This window comes from Copadichromis virginalis, linkage group LG16 (assembly GCF_057382275.1).
Source record: "Copadichromis virginalis isolate Kocher_CV1m ecotype Utaka linkage group LG16, C_Virginalis_male_GT1.1, whole genome shotgun sequence".
NCBI classification, from domain to species: Eukaryota; Metazoa; Chordata; class Actinopteri; order Cichliformes; family Cichlidae; genus Copadichromis; species Copadichromis virginalis.
The window spans coordinates 5,335,516-5,357,081 of NC_140633.1; the positions used below are offsets into that span (position 1 = coordinate 5,335,516).

Genomic DNA, 21,566 nt, shown 5'->3' on the forward strand with positions numbered 1-21,566 from the left:
AATACATTGATCTTAGAAAACACTGGATACATTTGGCCTTATTACACTTAAAAGCATTTATCACTGTCATTAAACTGTTCCTCAAACGATACACAGGCTGTTATCCTGCATGTGTCCGCTGAACAAACACAGCCAAGACTTTTAAAACTGCTAAACACCTGGTTTTCACTGTGGGTCAGTAAACCACAATATACATAACAAATCATCATCAGCCTTAAGACTCAACCATACAGTGTTGTAGATCAACGAGCATGAACAGCATTTCACAGACGGATTTTGATGAGTTGATTAATAAGAAATAAGAGAAGGGGAGGGGACTCTAATTACTAATAACCAGTTTGTGTTGTTGTAAACATGTAAAAACACATTAAAGTGGAAATGAAACACTAAAGGCTAATCATCACTGTGGAGCCAAGCTCTCAAAAACTGTCAGATTTAACGATGTGTGAAGCTGGATTTAAGAAATCAGTGTGATGCTGTTGGATGCTGGATTCCCAATTGAGCTTCACTAAGAAATGTTTGTGGTGCAGTTGCAGAAAACTGAGTGTGGCTGGGGAAGAATGGACTTTATTACAGTGAAAGGAACTCTTTTGTTGCATGCCAACCAAACTGGAACCAGTTTGTATGTGTGGTGACCTAAACAGGTTCTGTTCATTTCATCCTTCAATGAAATGATGAGTTGCACAAACAGGTTTGTGACTGCTTATTTTACAAAAGTCACTCTTCACAATGAAAAAAAACAAAACAAAAAAAACAACAGATTTTGGTAGAAGCAGAAAATCTCCTTACAGCAAAACCAGTTTGACCAGAGAGAATTTATTTGATTCAGTGTGAAGTTCCATCACCGTTACTCCATATCTGCTGTCATGCATTAGGTGGACAACACCATTCAAAGTGAGCTGGGAACTAAAAGGCAGCAGGAAGACTTTTGGCCAAGTCTTCCTCCCTGAAATAAAAAACAGTAACTAGTTTTAAACTAATTAACACCATAGTCTTCATTTATAGATGGAATTTCTATTTCTAAATGTGTTGCTCACTTCTAACCCTAAACCCAAAGACATCAGTGTTTTTTGACCTGATGATACTGTACATATTAATGCACAAAATAATGGGCTCTTACATGTACCCACTACAGGGGAACACTGGACATCCTGTTTCCTTAGCACCAGCACCTGTCAACATCTCTTCATGAAGAAGATCTAAAAGTAGATTATGGATAATTACATTAAAAAAAGAAGTCCAGTACATAGATGCATCCTGGATATGTTCACTAGGCTGTGTGTTCCCCACCAATATACGACAGATGAGGAAGAATCATGAGACGAGGGCAGATAAATAAACAGATCCCACAGATTCTGTTTGGCACAATCGAGCCAAGGGAGCAAACATCTAAGCTGATCTGAATGTTGGCTGCTTATCTGCTAATCCATGTCTATTACAGATAAACCGCAATAAAGGAAAGGAAGGAGAGAAACTTCACTCTCATTATTCACGTCAGTTCATGGATATCATGTGGTAGCAGAAGGCCTGACAGAGCCAGTCAAAAATGCAGCGCAGCAGCCGATCGAGATTTCGGGGATCGATTTAAACGGCCTGACTGGCTCATCAGCCAGCTGTAGTCCGTGCTGATAACCTGCACCTGGCTTCAGGTCATTCTGAGCAGAGGTCTGATGCAGCAGAGACATCCCTCAGTCCTGATGGCTCTTGTCCTGAATGAATTTGTATTCATACTGGAAACAAGGGGAGAAGGAGAGCTGTTAGACACAAAACACCACTTAAAGCCCATCTACTTTAATATACCAATATGGACATGATGTATCATTGTAACTCGGCTGGGTGACTTCTTTAATCAGTCGATATACAGTGCTGTGAAAAAGCATTTGCAACCTTTTTTTTTTTTAGTACATTTAGTACTTTATCATGTTTCATCAAACAAATTTAATATCAGACAAACCCGAGTAAATACAACGTGCACTTTATAATTTTGAGGGATGAAGCTATTCTGGACCTATGTGAAAAGAAAACTGAAGAGCCTGAGAACTCATCCAGGAGGTCCCAAAAGAACCCAGAACAACTTCTAAAGAACTGCAGGCCTCAGTTAAGTTCAGTGTTCATGATTCAACACTAAGAAAGAGACGAGGCAAAAACAGCATCTGTGATTTCCAACACGAAAAGCACTGCTGACCTAAGAGGCTGCGTGCCTAGGGGTTTCATTTTATCAACCTGTGGTCATGAAAGCGATCACAACACTTAAACTGGATGAACTTGGATGAGTGAGCGAACAACATCATGTAAATCAGATGTTTTTGGTCTGTCCATCCACAGCCACTGTCTTTTTTTGATGTTCGAATACCTCAAAAACTATTACAGACAAAAACTTGCCATCAAAATGAATCAGGATCTATAACTTGGGACACATTAAGGTAATTAAGTGCCTGAGTGCTGAGTCGTCAAAATATGAACAGAAAGGTGACGCACTTCTTCATATTCTCTTGAGAGAAGTTCTATTGTCATTCAGCTTTCCTGCTGGATTGAGCAAATATGATAAATTGTACTATTTTTTTATTTTTATTTTTTTAAATGTAGCTCAGTTTGGTAATTGTGGAGTTTATAAATGACACTCAGTCTCCAGTTTAATCTAATTTACACTGAACAAAAATATAAACGCAACACTTTTGTTTTTGCTCCCACTTTTCATGAGCTGAACTCAAACATCTGAAACATACACAAAAGACTCAAATACTGTTCTCATATCTTTATAAATCTGTGTTAGTGAGCACTTTTCCTTTACCAAGATAATCCATTCCCCCTCACAGGTGTGGCATATCATGGGGCTGATTTGACAGCATCAATAATGTACAGGTGTGCCTTAGACTGCCCACAATAAAAGGCCTCTCTGAAATATGCAGTTTGATCAAACAGCACAAAGCTACAGATGTCGCAGCTTTTGAGGGAGCGTGCAATGGGCATGCTGACTGCAGGAATGTCTACCAGAGCTGTTGCCCATGAAATGAATGTTCATTTCTCTGCCATAAGCCGTCTCCAAAGGTGTTTCAGAGAATTTGGCCGTATATCCAACCGGACTCACAACCGCAGACCACGTGTAACCACACCAGCCCAGGACCTCCACATCCAGCATGTTCACCTCCAGGATCGCCTGAGACCAGCTGCAGCAACAATCTGTTTCCATAACCAAAGAATTTCTGCACAAACTGTCAGAAACCATCTCAGGGAGGCTCATCTGCATGCTCGTCGTCCTCATCGGGGTCTGGACCTGACTGCAGCTCATCGTTGTAACCGACTTGGGTGGGCAAACACTCACATTCGATGGAGTTTGGCACATTGGAGAGGTGTTCTGTTCACAGATGAGTCCCGGTTTTCACTGTTTAGGGCAGATGGCAGACAGCGTGTGTGGCATCGTGTGGGTGAGCGGTTTGCTGATGTCAACGTTGTGGATCGAGTGGACCATGGTGGCGGTGGGGTTCTGGTATGGGCAGGTGTATCTCATGGACAACGAACACAGGTGCATTTTATTGATGGCATTTCGAATGCACAGAGGTACCGTGACGAGATCCTGAGGCCCATTGTTGTGCCATTCATCCACGACCATCACCTCGCGTTGCAGCATGATAATGCACGGCCCCATATTGCAAGGATCTGTACACAATTCCTGGAAGCTGAAAACATCCCAGTTCTTGCATGGCCAGCATACTCACCGGACACATTTCAGAGTGGCATTTTATTGTGGGCAGTCTAAGTCTACGTTCACACTGCAGGCGAAAGCGCATCAAATCCGATGTTTTTGACCGTATGCGACCCATCTCTCCGATCATGGTGTGACAGTGTGAACGGCACAAATCCGATATTTTCAAATCCGATCTGGGTCACTTTCGTATGTGGTCCTGAATCCGATACATATCTGATGTTTCAGAAAGCGACTGCTGTTTGATGGTCATGTCGCATTAAATCCGTCTTTTACGTCACTGACACAAGACGCTTTGAGGGTTCACAATAGAGCGCGTTTGCTGTCACATTTTATTTGTAGTGTGAACGAGCAGACGGAAAATATTGATTGAGCATTGAGACCTGCAGTGTGAACGTAGTCTAAGGCACACCTGTACATTATTCATGCTGTCTAATCAGCACCATGATATGCCACACCTGTGAGGTGGGATGGATTATCTTGGTAAAGGAAAAGTGCTCACTAACACAGATTTATAAAGATTTGAGAACAGTATTTGAGAGTCATGGGTCTTTTGTGTATGTAGAAAAACTTTCAGATGTTTGAGTTCAGCTCATGAAAAATGGGAGCAAAAACAAAAATGTTGCATTTATATTTTTGTTCAGTGTAATAAAAACTATACTAGAACTTTTAACCTTTTTAAATGCATCTTGAAACATTTTACACATATATATATATATATATATATAAAGTTTATGACAGTATTCATCATGGACGTCCAAAAGTCTTTTTTTAATGGTTAAACAGATAATAGTTAACAGAAAATATTCTAAAAATGTGCACTGAGATGGACTGAGGTGTTTCCAGTATTACAAAATTCAGCTTGTTACCATAGGGGACTTTTTTCATACTTGAACTGCTACTTAGACACTTTTTCATCTCTCCAAGATTCAGATTTTTTTTTTTTTTTTTTTAAAGTTAAGAAAGACCTGTTAAAATTTCAGGCTTTTATTTTTAGCTTTTGAGAGAGCCTGGCTCAAGCATTGGCTCAGATTTCAAAGTGCAAAGAATAGCCTGAAAGTGGACAAACCAGTGCTTTTAAATGTTAAACCTATATTTAAAAAAAAATGTCAGTTTTATTTTTAAAAAAATAAATAAATAATTATGAAGCTTGGTTCATGTTTGTATGTACACTACCAGTCAAAAGTTTGGACACACCTTCTCATTTAATTGTTGTTGTTTTAATCATTTTCACAACTATTTACATTGGATGTCTTCAGTGAGAATCTACAAACTATGAATGAACACATATGTTGTAAACAAAAAGTGAGAAATAACATGATTCATACTTTAAGTCAAGTCAAGTATTTATTTATTGTCATTGTCAAAGAACAATGAAATTGCGTTTGGGGCTTCCGTACAACCCGTACGTTAGATTCTTCCTAACAGCCGCCCTTTGCTTTGATTCCTGATGTGACTCTTGGTCTTCCTTTCCTGGGGTGGTCCTCATGTGAGACAGCTTCATTGTAGCGTTTGATGGTTTTTGCGACTGCACTCGGGGACACATTCAACGTTTTAGCAGTTTTCCGACTGACTGACCTTCAGTTCTTAAAGCAATGATGGGCTGTTGTTTCTCTTTACTCAGCTGATTGGTTCTCGCCATAATATGAATTCTAACAGTTGTCAAACAGGCCTGTCAGCTGTGCACCAACCTGACTGCTGCACAACACAACTGATGGTCCCAACATCATTAAGAAGGCAACAAACTCCACCATGAACCCTGACAGGCTCACCTGTGAGGTGAAACCAGTTAATCGCTGTCAACAAAGCAAAGGGTGGCTAATCTCAGCATTATAACATTTTTCCTTTCCAGTCACCTTTCTCACTCACTATGTATTAACAGACCTCTCTGCATTGAATCATACCTGTTATTAACCTCTGTCTCTCTTCCACAGCATGTCTTTATCCTGTCTTCCTTCTCTCACCCCAGCCAATCACAGCAGATGGCCCCGCCCCTCCCCGAGCCTGGTTCTGCTGGAGGTTTCTTCCTGTTAAAAGGGAGTTTTTCTTTCCCACTGTCGCCAAAGTGCTTGCTGATAGGGGGTCATATGATTGTTGGGTTTTTCTCTATATCTATTATTATAGGCTATACTGTACAATATAAAGCGCCTTGAGGCGACTGTCTTTGTGATTTGGCGCTATATAAATAAAATCGAATTGAAAATTGAAATTGAATTTAGAGTTATTTATCATTGTTTCCTTTGCTACATAATTCGATATATTCTGCTTCATATATTTGGTGTCTTCAATGTACAAAGTAGTAAAAATAAAGAAAAACCATTAAATGAGAAAGCGTGTCCAAACATTTGACTGGTACTGTAGATTCAAAATTTGGACCATAAATTCTTTTTGCAAATCAGAGCAGAAAATGTTCTAAAAATTTTGATGAATTGAGAAGCAGTGACTGCTTAGCCTTAATGTAACTGATGTAAATGTAAACTGATTTGTTTCTTACCAAAGCTAGTTGCCGTCCAATGTTTCCCATAGTTATTACTCCTGCAAAGAAGATGCAGGGTAACCACGAGCGAATGTAAAGGAAATCAGGCGACGTGTACCTGGGCAGAGAAAAGGCAAACATCAGAAACTCACTTTAAACTATACACAGCAGAATTAACTGACTGTTTGAATTAACCAAGGTTGCTTTGTCATCATCATCATCATCATCATCGTTAATAATGTCCAGTCTCTGGACAAGATCTCTAGTCATTTAGAAAGTGTTATACACTACTGTGCAATACTCTTGAGCCACCTGTTATTTCTTTATATGTTGAGAGGAAAATGGGAGATAGATCTTTGCAGAAACTCTTCTTCAGATGGTGGCTGCCTTTAATTCTGTTCTCTGCTGAGATTAAAACTGGTTCTCAATTCACACCTATAAAGTGCAAACTGTGCCCAGGTCAGAAACAACTTATGCTGCTAACACAACTTTGGCTCTTTGTAAATATCTGCACAAAGAGCATGCTAACGCTAAGCTAGCCAAGAACCAGTGAGACCAGAGCCAGTCAGGCTGCGGCCTCCATTTCTACCTGTTTAAGTAGAATCAATCGTTATTAAGTTTTCTGAGCTTGTTGTCATCTTTGCTTCATGCTGTTGGCTTTGTGTTCATACCTAAATGCTAAGAGAAAGATCATGTGTGTCCTCAATATGATAGGGATTTGTGTTGATGTGTGGGACTGCGGTCTGCGGGTTTATAATATTAAATGATATCTATGAGACAATACGTTTCAGGTCATTTTACAGAGAAACGTAATGTGTACAAGTAGTAACAAATTACTTTCTCCTGGGAGTAAGTAAGGCACTGCGTTAAATTTAAGAAAAGTGTTCTGTGTAATGTGTGTAATACATTATTACTTTGAGCAATGACGCCAACAATGACCACAACAAAGAGTGGAAGTACCTCTAACATGCACAAATAGTTAACCACACAATAGGCAATTAAATTTGGAATTTATCCAGTAGAACAAAGAGTAGATGGACAAATTGAAGGGCAAGACACATTTCCTCACAATCTGTGTCAAGTTGTTGCTAGATTTTTTTCATATTTCTTAATGATATAACTTTCAGTACTGTTCACCTGCTATAGATAGCTTTTAGGCATGCCATTTCTTTGGTTCTGTGCCAAGTTGTCTGTTACACGTCAACACCACACTGGTACGATCTCTAGGTGCCTTTTTATGCTTGAATGACTTAAAGGTCAGTGTTATGGATTAACAACAAAACAAGAAATCTTTCTCAGATGGTCAGGTTCATGGACCGGCCTGAAAACACCTCTGAAACATATTCAGAACGCTTGAGAAATATCGCTCAAGACCACTTTAAAAGTTACAAGAAAGTCTGTCTCCTTATGGCATATAAAGTGCTAATGGGTGGCTCAAGAATTTTGCACAGTAATACTAGCATTCTGCCCATACTCTAACATTAGTCATTGTGCTGGAGGATATAGCTGTGTGCTGTAAAGGCAGCGTGGCCCTGCTAATATCGTGCCTCATATTAAGTGCGTCAGTTTTCTTTTGCTGGAAGAGATCACTGTGGACCAGTCAATATTCAACTGTTGGAGCTAGAGGAGGGTAACTTACTACATGCTGATATAACTTCTTATTATCAAATACTAAATTATAAACAGGGATTACAGTGTGCTACATTACTCGATTCAATAAGCACAATACAGAAGCCCACCAGACAGAGTTCGCCATAAGTCTGTGCTGGCACACCAGTGCAACTACTTACAAAGTTCACTTGGAGTTCACATTATTGCATTCAGCAGTTTATTTAATGATAAAGTCTGAGTTACCAAATTCATTTGTCATTGTAATGATTTTCTCTCAAATCAGCCTCCACATTGTCTTAATATGCAAACTAGTGTTTGAGTAACTTACTGGAAAACTCCGTTGTAAACCAGGAGCTGGGTGGCCAGCGTACCCAAAAAGGCAATGCAGATTCCCAGACCGAAGCCGCTGCGGGAGCGATCGAATGTCCACCACAGGCCAATGGAAAGAGCTGCCAGAGTCAGAGACAGCTGAACATTGTTGGCAAAATCCACTTTCTGATGCAGGCAGAGGTCAAGGACCAGGCTGAATGCTCTACGATGCACTTACACAATGTACAGCTCCATCATCTACCCAGTAAGTCATTAAACACAAACTTCCTTGAATTAAAAGTTACACTCTGTGCTTTACTTACATCTTGAATGCGTGATTTAAAGTCCACTCTGGTGGTGTACAGAGGAAAATTATTAAACAGAGAAAATACCAACGTTCTAAGGATACAGCACTGGCGTGGTTGATACCCACAAACACAGCCACGCAGCGCATCACGCTAGACCATTCCCGCTTGAACTTGTGTGGTTCACCCAGACGGCTGTCGATGCAGGGGTACAACAGCCCAATCATTGCTGCGAGGGGGGAAAAAAGGAAAAAGAATACTGTGAGGAAAGATAAGGGAAATTATGCATCTGTATAGCACCAATTCAAAACAACAGTAGCCTCGATTTAATATTATCGTAAGACCCTATAATACAGGGCTTGCAAAATCGCTAGCCCGACGTCCCGGGGCTAGTGATTTTTCCAGTCGGGCTACCAAAATCTATCTCTGCCCTGCCCGTCGGGCTATTGTAGGAAGGAAAAATATATGTCAATGCTTTTGCATTCTTTCGGAAATGTAGCTGGGTAATTATGTCATTGGCATCGGTGAGCCACTGTCAATATGTGACATATTGAAATCGCGTTTGAATTTGTGCTTGTTTTTTGCTTTCACTTTGCAATCGCGCAAACTGTGTATAGAGAGCGACAGCACTGATTGGTGAGTGATGATAATTTGCGCACCAATTCCTCTGACATCGTCTTATCAATCGTTAGCTTACTATGCAAACATGACAAGTGAAATCTCCCGCAGCAAGCTTAAACATGTGAGAGGTTGATCGCGCAGAGAATCGCTGACCGTTATGTGTGTGTGTGTGTGTGTGTGTGTGTGTAAAAGCAGCAGGATATATATTTTAGTTCTGCTGAGCCAAATAAGACAGGTCAGGGTGAAGAAGTGACAGCCAAAGAAAAGCTTACCACAAAACAGAAAAGTTAGGACAAATCAGACTATAAGGCAAAAAGAAAGTGCAGCTTTATGGTTTCTTGGACAAAAGAATTTCTGTGGCTGCAATATGACGAGCTAAATAACCAGGGCTGCACATAACTGTTTGCAGGTGCGCATTCGCTGTCAAAATAAAATAAAAAATACGCGCACAAGATATGAAGTTGCAACGCGTGTTTGCATACATAAGATTTTCTGGAGGAGGACAGACATTTGTTTAGAACTCTTAAAGATGTCGAAGAAGCAAGCTCCTTTAAGCAATTACTTTGGTGTTCCTCCACCTCCAAACAAATGTCAGAAGGAGTCCGAACCACAAAAGAAGCGCGTATTCTCGGAAAAGTGGTTGCAGGAGGTGAGCTGGCTTCAAACAAATGATGAACGCACAGAGATGTGGTGCAGAATGTGCCGTGAAAATCCCACTCTAGCGGACAAAACAGGGCCTTTTAAATGGACGCAAACGCGCGTTGCAACTTCTTATCTGGTGCGCGTCTTTTATTTTGACAGCGAATGCGCACATGCGAACCACTTATGTGCACCCGTGTAAATAACATAATGTTCTGCCGGGTGTGTTGTTGGTTTTCTCTCGATTTCTGAGTCGACAAGCGCCTTTGTTACTGGGACCAGTCATTTTAAGAAAGGCCCCCATTAGAACCCATGAGAAATGCAAGAAATGCATTATTGCTCAGTCTGCAATATCTTTCCCAGAACAAACACCAATTGCAAATAACATACTAAAATTAAACCTGAAAAATCTGTTTAGAACAGCGTACTATGTTGCAAAGAGTGAACTACCACTGGCACAATTTAGCAGTCTTTGCAAAAAAAAGCAAATGGCGTAGTTCTTGGTTCCACTTGCCTCTTACCCGTGACTTCAGTGGAAATTTCAAATTCAGGATCTGACACAGACTGATTCATGTCCTACACAGTTCTTACAAGTTCATAGAAATTTCTGTTCAATTAGAACCAAGTACAGTGGGGCAAAAAAGTATTTAGTCAGCCACCGATTGTGCAAGTTCCCCCACTTAAAATGAAGACAGAGGTCAGTAATTTGCACCAGAGGTACACTTCAACTGTGAGAGACAGAATGTGAAAAAAAAATCCATGAATCCACATGGTAGGATTTGTAAAGAATTTATTCGTAAATTAGGGTGGAAAATAAGTATTTGGTCACCTCAAACAAGGAAAATCTCTGGCTCTCACAGACCTGTAACGTCTTCTGTAAGAAGCTTTTCTGTCCCCCACTCGTTACCTGTATGAATGGCACCTGTTTGAACTCATCATCTGTATAAAAGACACCTGTCCACAGCCTCAAACAGTCAGACTCCAAACTCCGCCATGGCCAAGACCAAAGAGCTTTCGAAGGACACCAGGAAAAGTATTGTAGACCTGCACCAGACTGGGAAGAGTGAATCTACAATAGGCAAGCAGCTTGGTGTGAAAAAATCAACTGTGGGAGCAATCATCAGAAAATGGAAGACATACAAGACCGCTAATAATTTCCCTCGATCTGGGGCTCCACGCAAGATCTCATCCCGTGGGGTCAAAATGATCATGAGAACGGTGAGCAAAGATCCCAGAACCACACGGGGGGACCTGGTGAATGACCTGCAGAGAGCTGGGACCAAAGTAACAAAGGTCACCATCAGTAACACACTACAACGGCAGGGAATCAAATCCCGCAGTGCCAGACGTGTTCCGCTGCTGAAGCCAGTGCATGTCCAGGCCCGTCTGAAGTTTGCCAGAGAGCACATGGATGATACAGCAGAGGATTGGGAGAATGTCATGTGGTCAGATGAAACCAAAGTAGAACTTTTTGGTATAAACTCAACTCGTCGTGTTTGGAGGAAGAAGAATACTGAGTTGCATCCCAAGAACACCATACCTACTGTGAAGCATGGGGGTGGAAACATCATGCTATGGGGCTGTTTTTCTGCCAAGGGGACAGGACGACTGATCCGTGTTAAGGACAGAATGAATGGGGCCATGTATCGTGAGATTTTGAGCCAAAACCTCCTTCCATCAGTGAGAACTTTGAAGATGAAACGAGGCTGGGTCTTCCAACATGACAATGATCCAAAACACACCGCCCGGGCAACAAAGGAGTGGCTCCGTAAGAAGCATTTGAAAGTCCTGGAGTGGCCTAGCCAGTCTCCAGACCTCAACCCCATAGAAAATCTGTGGCGGGAGTTGAAAGTCCGTGTTGCTCGGCGACAGCCCCAAAACATCACTGCTCTCGAGAAGATCTGCATGGAGGAATGGGCCAAAATACCAGCTACTGTGTGTGCAAACCTGGTAAAGACCTATAGTAAACGTTTGACCTCTGTTATTGCCAACAAAGGTTATGTTACAAAGTATTGAGTTGTATTTTTGTTATTGACCAAATACTTATTTTCCACCCTGATTTACGAATAAATTCTTTACAAATCCTACCATGTGAATTCATGGATTTTTTTTTCACATTCTGTCTCTCACAGTTGAAGTGTACCTCTGGTGCAAATTACTGACCTCTGTCATCATTTTAAGTGGGGGAACTTGCACAATCGGTGGCTGACTAAATACTTTCTTGCCCCACTGTATTTGAGTTGATGATTGTAATTTTTATACAATGTTGTAATTTGTTTTTCAACAATTTTTTGATTAATGTTTTGTTTCCTTTACAATATTATACTTTAATGTATTTTATTGTAAAGGAAACAAAACAGGAAACAAAACATCAATCAAAAAATTGCTCTCTTTTTTATTCGGGCTACTTAAATTTATTTTGGGCTACCAAAAACTGAAGAGTCCCTGCCCGAAGGGCTACCAGGGATTTTGAAATTTTGAGAGCCCTGTAATATTTGAGAAAATCCCAACAATCAGATGACCCACTATGGGCACGCTCTTGGCAACAGTAGGAAGGAAAACGTCCCTTTCAACAGGAAGAAACTTGTAGCAAAACGAGGATCAGCGAGGGGCCTGAAAACAACGTAACAATAATAAACAATAAAGAGCCAAAACCACCAGAGACTCATGGAGAGGAATTTGCTTTAAAAGTGTTGCAAATGAGAACAATATGATCCACAAGCATAAACTGTGCAGTGATTTGTGTGCAGGTCACAGTGGTTCGTGTTTGTATGTACACTACCAGTCAAAAGTCTGGACACACCTTCTCAGTTAATGATTTTTCTTTATTTTCATGACTATTTACATGTTGGGGGATTGAATAAATCCCCACCAGTGTCACCAGAAAAGCCTCCAACCATCATGCCTCCTCCTCTATGCTTCATGGTGGGAACCATACATGTAGTCGTGGTTTCTTAGCAGCTATTTGACCAAAAGAGCCTGATCCACACAGTCTTCTCTGAACATGTAGAGATGTGTCTGCTACTGGAGCTCTGTGTGGCATCTATTTGTGCTCTAATCTGAGCTGCTGTTAACTGGAGATTTCTGAGGCTGGTGACTGGGATGTATTTATCCTCAGCAGCAGAGGTGACTCTTGGTCTTCCTTTCGTGGGGCAACAACAACAAAACCCAGTTTGTTCCCATTTCTGTCATTTAATCTGGTAAAAATGCCAACGATAATGGTTCGATAAGTACAACAGCATGCAAAAATAAGTTCATTTCTGAGCGAGCAAGGAAACTCAACCTAGAATTTTTAAAAACAAAACAAAAAGATTATTTTCATTGCAGCACGCATCTACGAAACCACTAACCTAGCTACTACAGCAGCGAAACTATTTCTGCACTTTCAACAGAATGCAGAAGCCGTCCCCTGGGATACAAAGTACTGTGTATTTCAACAACAGGTGGAAATGACAGGCTCCTGTGGGCGACGCTGTGTGTCTGGGGATTAAGACAGCCTCGGGCTGTTGTGCTCTGTGCTGAGCCACTCGGGAGCAGCAGGCATTGCTCTACATTTCCATCGGCAGCATCACACCCAGAAGACAGCATTTCAATAAACCAAAAGCCTGGCGGGTATGTTGTAACCTTCAATGCAGGGCTCTAGACTAACTTTTTGACATGGGCGCACCGGTACGCCTAACTTTAAAAATTTAGGCGTACCGGCACAAAAGTTAGGCGCACTAAAATTTTTCAACCGCATCGCTTAACACCGCAGTTTTACATGTGCACTTTCTTTGGGGGGGGAAGTCCATACAGACAATATTAATTTCTAAATTATTAACTAACAAACTTGTGCTTAAAGTGCTTTGTCAATATTGTAGAAAATGTTAAAAACTTAATCATCACATTGGCCTCCTCTGACGACCTGTTTGCTGCTGTCTGCTGCTGAAAGGCCGTGGGGAGAGGGGACACTTGGGCAGTGCATTTACTGCAGCATATAATGTGTTTTCTGGATACACTGTGCATTTTCAGCATTCAAATATTGATGGCACCGTGTCAGAGCACTGGCTATGAATTTCAGACAGATCAGGCCTTAACTTAACAAAAAAGTTATCAATAGTTCTTTTCATCTTTTCTTATTACCCACAGCTACAGTACATCCACTTCTCTCAGGCCTAGGCTGCTCACTAGGGCTGAGTATCATCACTGATTTCTATAATCCATTCAATTCCGGTTCTCAAAGTCCTGATTTGATTCAATTTAGCCTCAGACAGTCAGAAATATTATAATTCTGATCATTTATCAGTACTGATACATGTATGACTTCATCAGAATTGTGAACATCCCAGCAGATGCCTTTGTGTGAAAGTAACTGAATAAAACACAGGAAAACATGAAGGAGATTTTCCTGGTCTGGCTTTTTATAGCAGATAACCTTAAAAATATTCTGCAATTTTGCATAATTTTAAGAAATTTAAATTTCTTCAGTATTGAACAGCAGAAATGAGGCTTTCTTGTCCGAGGTCATTTAAGTGAAAAAAGAAAAAGCGCTGTAAACAACGCTAGACTGGTGGGTAATAAGCGAATGAATAATGCAGAAAACAGATTTGAGACGGGAAACTGTTCCTGAAGTACAGAGAGAGAGAGAGCTGTGCAGGAAGTGTGATTTTTATCGTGGTGGAAGCAAAACAGCAAAAGTCAGAGGGAATTCATGACGACATTGATCAAATGTGAAGCGCAGTTTGCTGCTTCTTTTGCTGCAGGCTCGGTGAATTTTGGTTGGAGAGAGGCAAAACCTGCAGCTCAGAATCAGCGCAAAAAGACGTAAACACAGCGCGGACCCGAAGAATCGCTAAGCTCCGACAGCGTGTCCGTGTTCAGGCCGTCGGGTGAGAAAGCCGAGAAAGACGAAGCTGATTCTGATGTGTTGGGTCCGCTCCGTGTTTGGGTCTTTGTGTGGAATCCGTTAATGAATTGATATCGCTTTATTCAAGCTACTCACCTCTCTCTTCCACCTGCACTTTCAACTGGACCACGGCCAATCAGAGAGGTCCCGCCCCTGACTATCTCTGATTGGTTTAGTCCACGATAGGGGCATAATGTGTGTCTGTTGTTGACCACACGGAGAGTTACAGAGATTTTTTTTTTGTTACCGGAACAGTTGGTCGCACCTGTGCGACCAAATATTTATTTTTAGTCGCACCACTGAAAAATTTGGTCGCATTTGCGACCAAATTGGTCGCACTCTAGAGCCCTGCTTCAATGTAATGATGTGTGTGCGTGCACAGTTATCGTCATGTTAAAAGTGCCCTGAGGCAACCGTTGTTGTGATTTGTTTCTGTATAAATAAAACTGAATTGTATAGTGTGCATAATTTTTCTAAAAATGCCACGTAGCACTAACAAGTATGCTTTTATATAAATGGTAAATGGACTGATGCTCAAAGCGCTCTTTACAACATGCCACATTCACCCAATCACACCCATTCTCACAAGCACTTTCTCTGTACTTAGTGCTTTCTAACTACAGTCACACACATTCACACTCCGATGGATGCATCAGAGAGCAACTCGGAGTTATTATCTTGCAGCCACCCCTATAAAAATCACAAATTTATTGTGAAAATGATTATTTGTTTGACTCAGCAGTGTTGAAGCAGGAGCATTACTGTCCTATTGAAATGTTTCCCAAACTGCTGCTCAGTCATGAACACTGACACATGTTAGTGGGAGCAGCTGTGTCTGCAGGGTGAAGTCAGCTACAGGAAGCCAGTTTGTATCAATACGGGTGCAAATTAAGATCAATATACATTTTTAGTATTGATTAATATCTGAATATGGATTTGCATTTATTTTTTGACAACCCCAATTCAAAGTCAAGTACACTGCATTTCATCATACTAACAGTTAGTGCATGTGTCTGAAAGGTTTTTTGATTGGCCAGAACCAGTGACTCAGGGACCTTCTGTCTTTAGATCAATAAATACATTTCGATGTCATATTAGTTTGATAACCTTCACTATCAAAGAGACACTTTAAAATCTCTGTTCAGATGCAAAACATTGGGGCCCTATAACAAAAGTGACACAGCATCAGTTAGGCTGTCAACATTACTAGCGGGTGTAAATATCTAACATTTTACCACCTGTGAGTATTTATCAGCATGTATCTCTGAAACAGAATGGCTACAAAGCTTGGCATGCAACTCTGAGTCCTATTTGTGTTTGTACAAATCAATGAAATAATAAAAAAAAAAAAAAAAAAAAAAAAAAAACACACACATAAACTTAATTAAAAATAGTAAAAATAAAAAATGTGCGTATACCTAGTATTCGCACATATGTATAGATTTGAGACTCTCAGACCTTCATGAGTTAACATATTTTCAGTTTTTGCTGAATTCTACCTTTAAATTTATGTGGAACACCGTTTTAACATTCAGAAAATGCATAAACTGTGTGTCTTAATTGTATAATAAACTGAATACCATCATGCACCTGGTGAGTGCTCACAAAATATTCTGCTTATTACTGTGTAACTTGCTCATTTTAAGTGTGCTGCTTGGTGTCGTTTTCAGCTAACAACATGGAGATTTTAGCTCAGTACCATCGCAGAACCTTCTAGAGGACAGCTCTTGCTAGCATTGTAGAAGATGAGCAAGCATAAACAGAGCATAGACAAGTGCCACTTTGGACCACGGTGTGTCTGTGAGCTGTACAGAGCGTGTATTTCCCAAGGAGAAAAAAAGTGTATGATAAGTGCACTCTGACATGTAGAAAGATGTAAGAAAGACGGGACAGGAGAGGTAAGGCCTGCTCAGTGGTGTCTGATAAACTGGAAATCATGGTAGATGTAGTGCAGGCTAAACAGGTTACCTTAAAGTATTGTTGTGAAATGTACAGGGATGCACTATGTTGGACTGTTGCAGGCACGGCTGATGTGGTAACGGGCAATGTTAGGCTATATCAAGGACAGCAGACATCAATTTAAATTTAAGGCCAGGACTGGTACTCGTGCCTAAGTACCTAAGCTGATCTGTCTGCTTAGAGCTTCTACAATTCAGTTAAATCTGCAAAAAAAAAAAAAAGGTAAGTCTCAGAGCAACAGCAGTGCCTCTTTCCCTCTTGATTACCATAAAAACATTAAGGATGTTCTTTGTTTCTTACTCTGCATTTTAGCTTAAATTTTGTTAAATAAATAATGACACAATAAGTCATTTGTTGTTGTTTATCTGAGCTTAGATTTGCCTTCTCTCTCTCTTTGTTTTCCTCGAGCGTTATGGAAGTAAACAAAAGGACCCAAGACAAAGTGGTGTCCACAAGACCATACATTATTACAAAGTTCAAACTGGTTGATGAACACAGCTCCTGAAGTGTTTCCCAGTCATAATGAAAAACTGATAGCACTGTGCACAAAAGCAGAAGTTTATTGCTAAGGACTCGAAGCTTTCGTCGAAGCGGCTATCCTAGAGCGCAAGCTAGCCTAGGTAAATACCACTTCAGTTGCAAGTATCACTTCTAGCTACACCCTACATCACAGAGTTGGAGAACATCGAGAATTACTTACAGCAATGACAAACAAAGACGTTAAAATCATTCTCAACTCCAGAGTGAGCAACTGGAGATGGGCAAAGAGACACAGGCAGCACCGGGGCAGGAGGTTCACAACCTCTTGTCTAGCTACATTTTGTGGTTTCCATCTGAACTTTTTATCTCGCCTGCCACTTAAAATACATTTTTTTGAACCTCATTTTGAAAAGGGAAACGTTTCACACACCTGCAGCTGTCCCACAGCAGAGCGGCACCCACCAGGCCGAAGAGAAGATACTGGTTATGACATCAGGGGGAAACAGGGTGATGTTCCTCTGTACCTGAAGTAAGTTAAGCACCAGGGCCAGGAAGACGCCCACAGAGAACAACATGGCCCCTCGGATCAACAGGTTGGTCGTCCTGCAGAGCAAAATAAAAGGCGTCAGGATGCTGGTCTGGATTGGTATTTAGGTGCTATTGTGTTTTCTAGTCTTCTTGACCACTCAAAGATCTTTTTTCTCTGTACTTTAAGCACTTCATTCACACACTCACACTCTCTTGGACCAGAATTGTACCAGTGATGAATTGGGCTTCACCTTGCTCACGAATACTTTTAAAAGTATACTGAAGGAGCTGGGACAGACCATTAGTGGACAACTTGGCTACCTTGTTACCCAGGTCACACCCAGATTACCTGCATACAGTGTTGAGTTTTAGCAGGATAACTTAGCCTCAGATTACAGTTTCTGTGCTACAATGTTCAATGAATAAAAGACTAATGAAAGATTTACCTTACTATGTAACATACAGCAAAGACAGTAAAAATAGCACTATGGGAGTTTGTTGTTCTTCTTATGGTGACCTTCTGTAGCACACAGAGCTAACCTGTTGGTGATAGCTGAGATGTATGGTCCACGAGAATGCTGCATCTCTCCAGACCTCGACCACTGCTGCTGGTCGTCGGTCACTGTTCTTCCGCTCATCGTCGTCAAGGTTAGAGACATTCGTAAGACTAATTCAGGAAATTACAGATGGTGTCTGACATCTTTAAACATTAGTGTGGTCAATGTCCTCCACTGACATCCCAAACCACGCTGAAAAACAAGAACAGGCAAAACAAAAAAATAATAATTAGGCTGATTTCTGTTTCAATCAGAACATCATAAAAAGGTAGGTTAGCTGGGTGCTACATGTAATGGGTGACCTAATGGTTTTACATAGTAAGTTTTAGAACATTTTTTTAAACCTAAAGGATTTATGGTGTAAGATATTATATACACAGCTTCTAACGTTAAAACTTTCTGTATCTTTCAGAACTAAAAGTCAGAGTGTATGTTCAGAAAAGTCTACATACTCCATGTTTGTTTGTAATTACAACACAAGCCACCCAACTATACTCCATGATCAGCAATTCCTGTAATCTGTGCTCATTCATGTAGTCTTGTACCATCAGTAACCATGCATAGAGGTGACTGTAAAACCATGACCTGTATATAGATAGAATGAGTGGTTGACTGCATGTATACAACCTGTGCAACTTGAATTCATGTATCTAAAACTAATACACTATTATGTAACCACCATCCATGTATGCATGTGGATATTTGGTTACTGGCTGTTAAACTGTGTCGAGCATGTTCATTTCTCCTCTGAGGCAAAGAGCCGAGGTGATTATTAGAACAGTGATGACTTTAGGTCTTTGCTTCACTATCAGCAGGAACAGGAAGATGTTACTGGTGGGTTTTACTGGTGGAGAGCTGGTGACCACAGAAAAGGGATCATATTACATTTGGATACAATTCAGGAACAGTTTAAAAAAATAAAAATAAAAAAGGAGGGGGAGGGGCTTCCAAAGGATGCACTCTCTGAGAGCGACTCCTGCACAAGAATCCAAACCACTATTTGTGAAACCCTCTGACGAGGGAAATGACTCCAGAAACACCAAAACCACGTTCCCCAAGTCTGGTACAAAGCCACAGACCGAACAGCAGCTATACCATCGCCATGATTTCCTCCATTGTTGTGTCGCATTTGTTTCTCAGATAGAAATGATGCCACGGGACTTTAAGCCGCGTTGCTATAACGACTTCACACACATTTAGTTGGCAATCAGTTGTAATGGAAAATGACTGAAACCGAGCAGAGTCGAGTCATGCCGAGTGGGTACCAGTGGAAAAGAGACAAATGAGTCTGCATCCACCTAAAGCATCAAAATCAAGTCTCACATAGGGAGACTGACAGATGCAGCACCTGCAAACATAGATACTTCACTTTTTTTTTAACTTAACTTGCTTCATGGCTTTCAAGCTGTCCTGAAAGGCTAGGTCAATTTTACTAGCATTACCATTCAAGCACTTTATTATGGTTGTTAATACTAGCACTGCACAAAATGCAAGCACAAAGGAGTGCCAGTACACTTGTGAGGAAAAGTAACTGATTTAATTAATTGAACTGAATTAAAGATTAATTCTTGCTCTTGCTTTTTTAAATGCTCCAAAGTAGCAGCTGCTGTCGTATTCAACTACAGATAGATTGTTGTGGGTTGGCTCTATAGTAGCCTGTATGTACAACTACAATCAGAATCCATTATTATATAGACCTATAGTACTAATGGCATCAAGTCTTGGGGATCGTCAAGATGTTTTCTGGCAAAACTGAGATGAGCCTGTTCCTGTGCTCAGCAAGGATTTTCATCTTGGAACTGCCATGCAGGCCATTTTGCCCAGTCTCTTTATGGTGGAGTCATGAACACTGACCTTAAGTGAGGCAAGTGAAGCCTACAGTTCTTTGAATCTTGTTCTGGGGTCTTTTGGATGAGTCGTCATTACCACTCTGGGGGTAACTTAATGGCTCTCACTGTGGTTTGTGGAAGTCCCACAGCTTTATGACTGTCTTTGTAATATTTTGGCTGAGGGCTCTCAATCACTTTTACCGATTTTCCAAAGAGGTGATCCACCACAGCTAATTTACATTATAACGGGGAGGAGGCAATAACTTTTTCACACAGGGCCATTTAGGTTTGGCCTTTTTTTCCCCCTAAATAATAAACACATTCACTTAAAAACTGCTTTTTGTGTTTACTTGTGTTATCTTTGTCTAATATTTAAATTTGTTTGATTACCTGAAATATTTAAGTGTGACAAAACATACAAAAAAAACTAAACAAACACAGGAAATCAGGAAGGGGACAAATACTTTTACATATCACTGTAGCAGATGTATCAGCAGCTATATTAACCAATGCTGAATATAATGCTGTGATGCTGCTACGTTTTTCAGTCTACAGACAGTTTGAGCAGATGAATGGTGAGCTTGCGCTGGATAATTAACTGTACTGATTTGACTACTGAAACCTTTAGCGTCTTTTATGCAAGGCTGAATCGGGGGAGCCAGTAGATCACGTGTGCCCCTCATTCACTCATACTACGTATCTTTAAAGCTTTATTTTTAGCAGGCGCCAGGGCTGCCGCAGCATTTTGCCCTCGTTAGACCGATTAACACAGCCCCCATTTACCGGTCCTTTACTACCTGGTGGCGACCAAAACATGTCAAAGAAACAACTAAACACCCAATTAAATAGTAACAGTAGAAAACACGCAGCTGCCGAGGTAACGTAGGTTAGCTTAACGTGAAGTTCGTTGTGTGTACGTAAGCACTGAATAGTTAGCTAAAACGAACGTGTCGTGTACGTGATAGCACACTGGCTAAGGTCCAAGCTCTTACCTTATGCCGACAAACACCTTGTTCTTACACATTTATTCATTTCAATGGCTTTTGCTCGTCGTGTAACACTGAACTGAAACAGACGAAAAGCTAGAGTTTTCTCTCCCTATTGTGACTACTTCCGGCTGAACGGCTAGCCGTTCGCGTTTAAAGGCATGACGTAACCGCGTCGCAAAAAATGACGCGTCATGTGATTGGATGTGTGCGGAACGTTAACCCAATCGCTCTGGACTATAAAAGAATGCCAGCGATGTTGTAATTGTGCAGAAGCAGAGACAGATGAGAGACAGGATCTATTGGATAATTCTTCTGTAGAAATAGTTTCAACTGTTGATTGTTTTTATATATAGTTTTTAATTCACAGTCGCTTCATGCGAAATGTTTATGCCTCAATAACTAGGAAAGGGACAATGGCCATGTTTAATTTAGTGAGCAATTAAATTTATCTTTTGTAGCTTAATACAACAGCCCCAATACCCAGCTCAGCGTTGTACTCTAGTTTTTATCCACTCAAAAGAATCCTCACATATACACGTACACTTAATTTTGTATTTATTTATTTTATTGATTTGTTTTGTGGTGTGATTGGCTTACAGTAATGAAAAAGTGAGAAAGTCACCATGTGCTATGGATTACTCTTAATCCTCATTTATGCTATTTTGTAATCAGCAT

At 40.7% G+C, this 21,566-nt stretch overlaps 1 protein-coding gene and 1 pseudogene across 1 annotated transcript; both read right to left on the bottom strand.

Annotated features, from left to right (window-relative positions):
• Positions 1–796: 796 nt before the first annotated feature.
• insig2 (insulin induced gene 2) lies at positions 797–21,063 on the bottom strand. Its single transcript, XM_085434996.1, has 7 exons — positions 20,895–21,063; positions 18,057–18,265; positions 17,419–17,591; positions 8,509–8,633; positions 8,119–8,285; positions 6,198–6,297; positions 797–1,730 (listed from the first exon to the last, which is right to left on the bottom strand). Exons 2-7 carry the CDS (start codon positions 18,173–18,175, stop codon positions 1,689–1,691), a joined length of 726 nt encoding a protein of 241 aa, XP_085291122.1. The 5' UTR covers positions 18,176–18,265; positions 20,895–21,063; the 3' UTR covers positions 797–1,688.
• Positions 1,737–3,712, bottom strand: LOC146690135 (uncharacterized; annotated as a pseudogene).
• Positions 21,064–21,566: the final 503 nt, after the last annotated feature.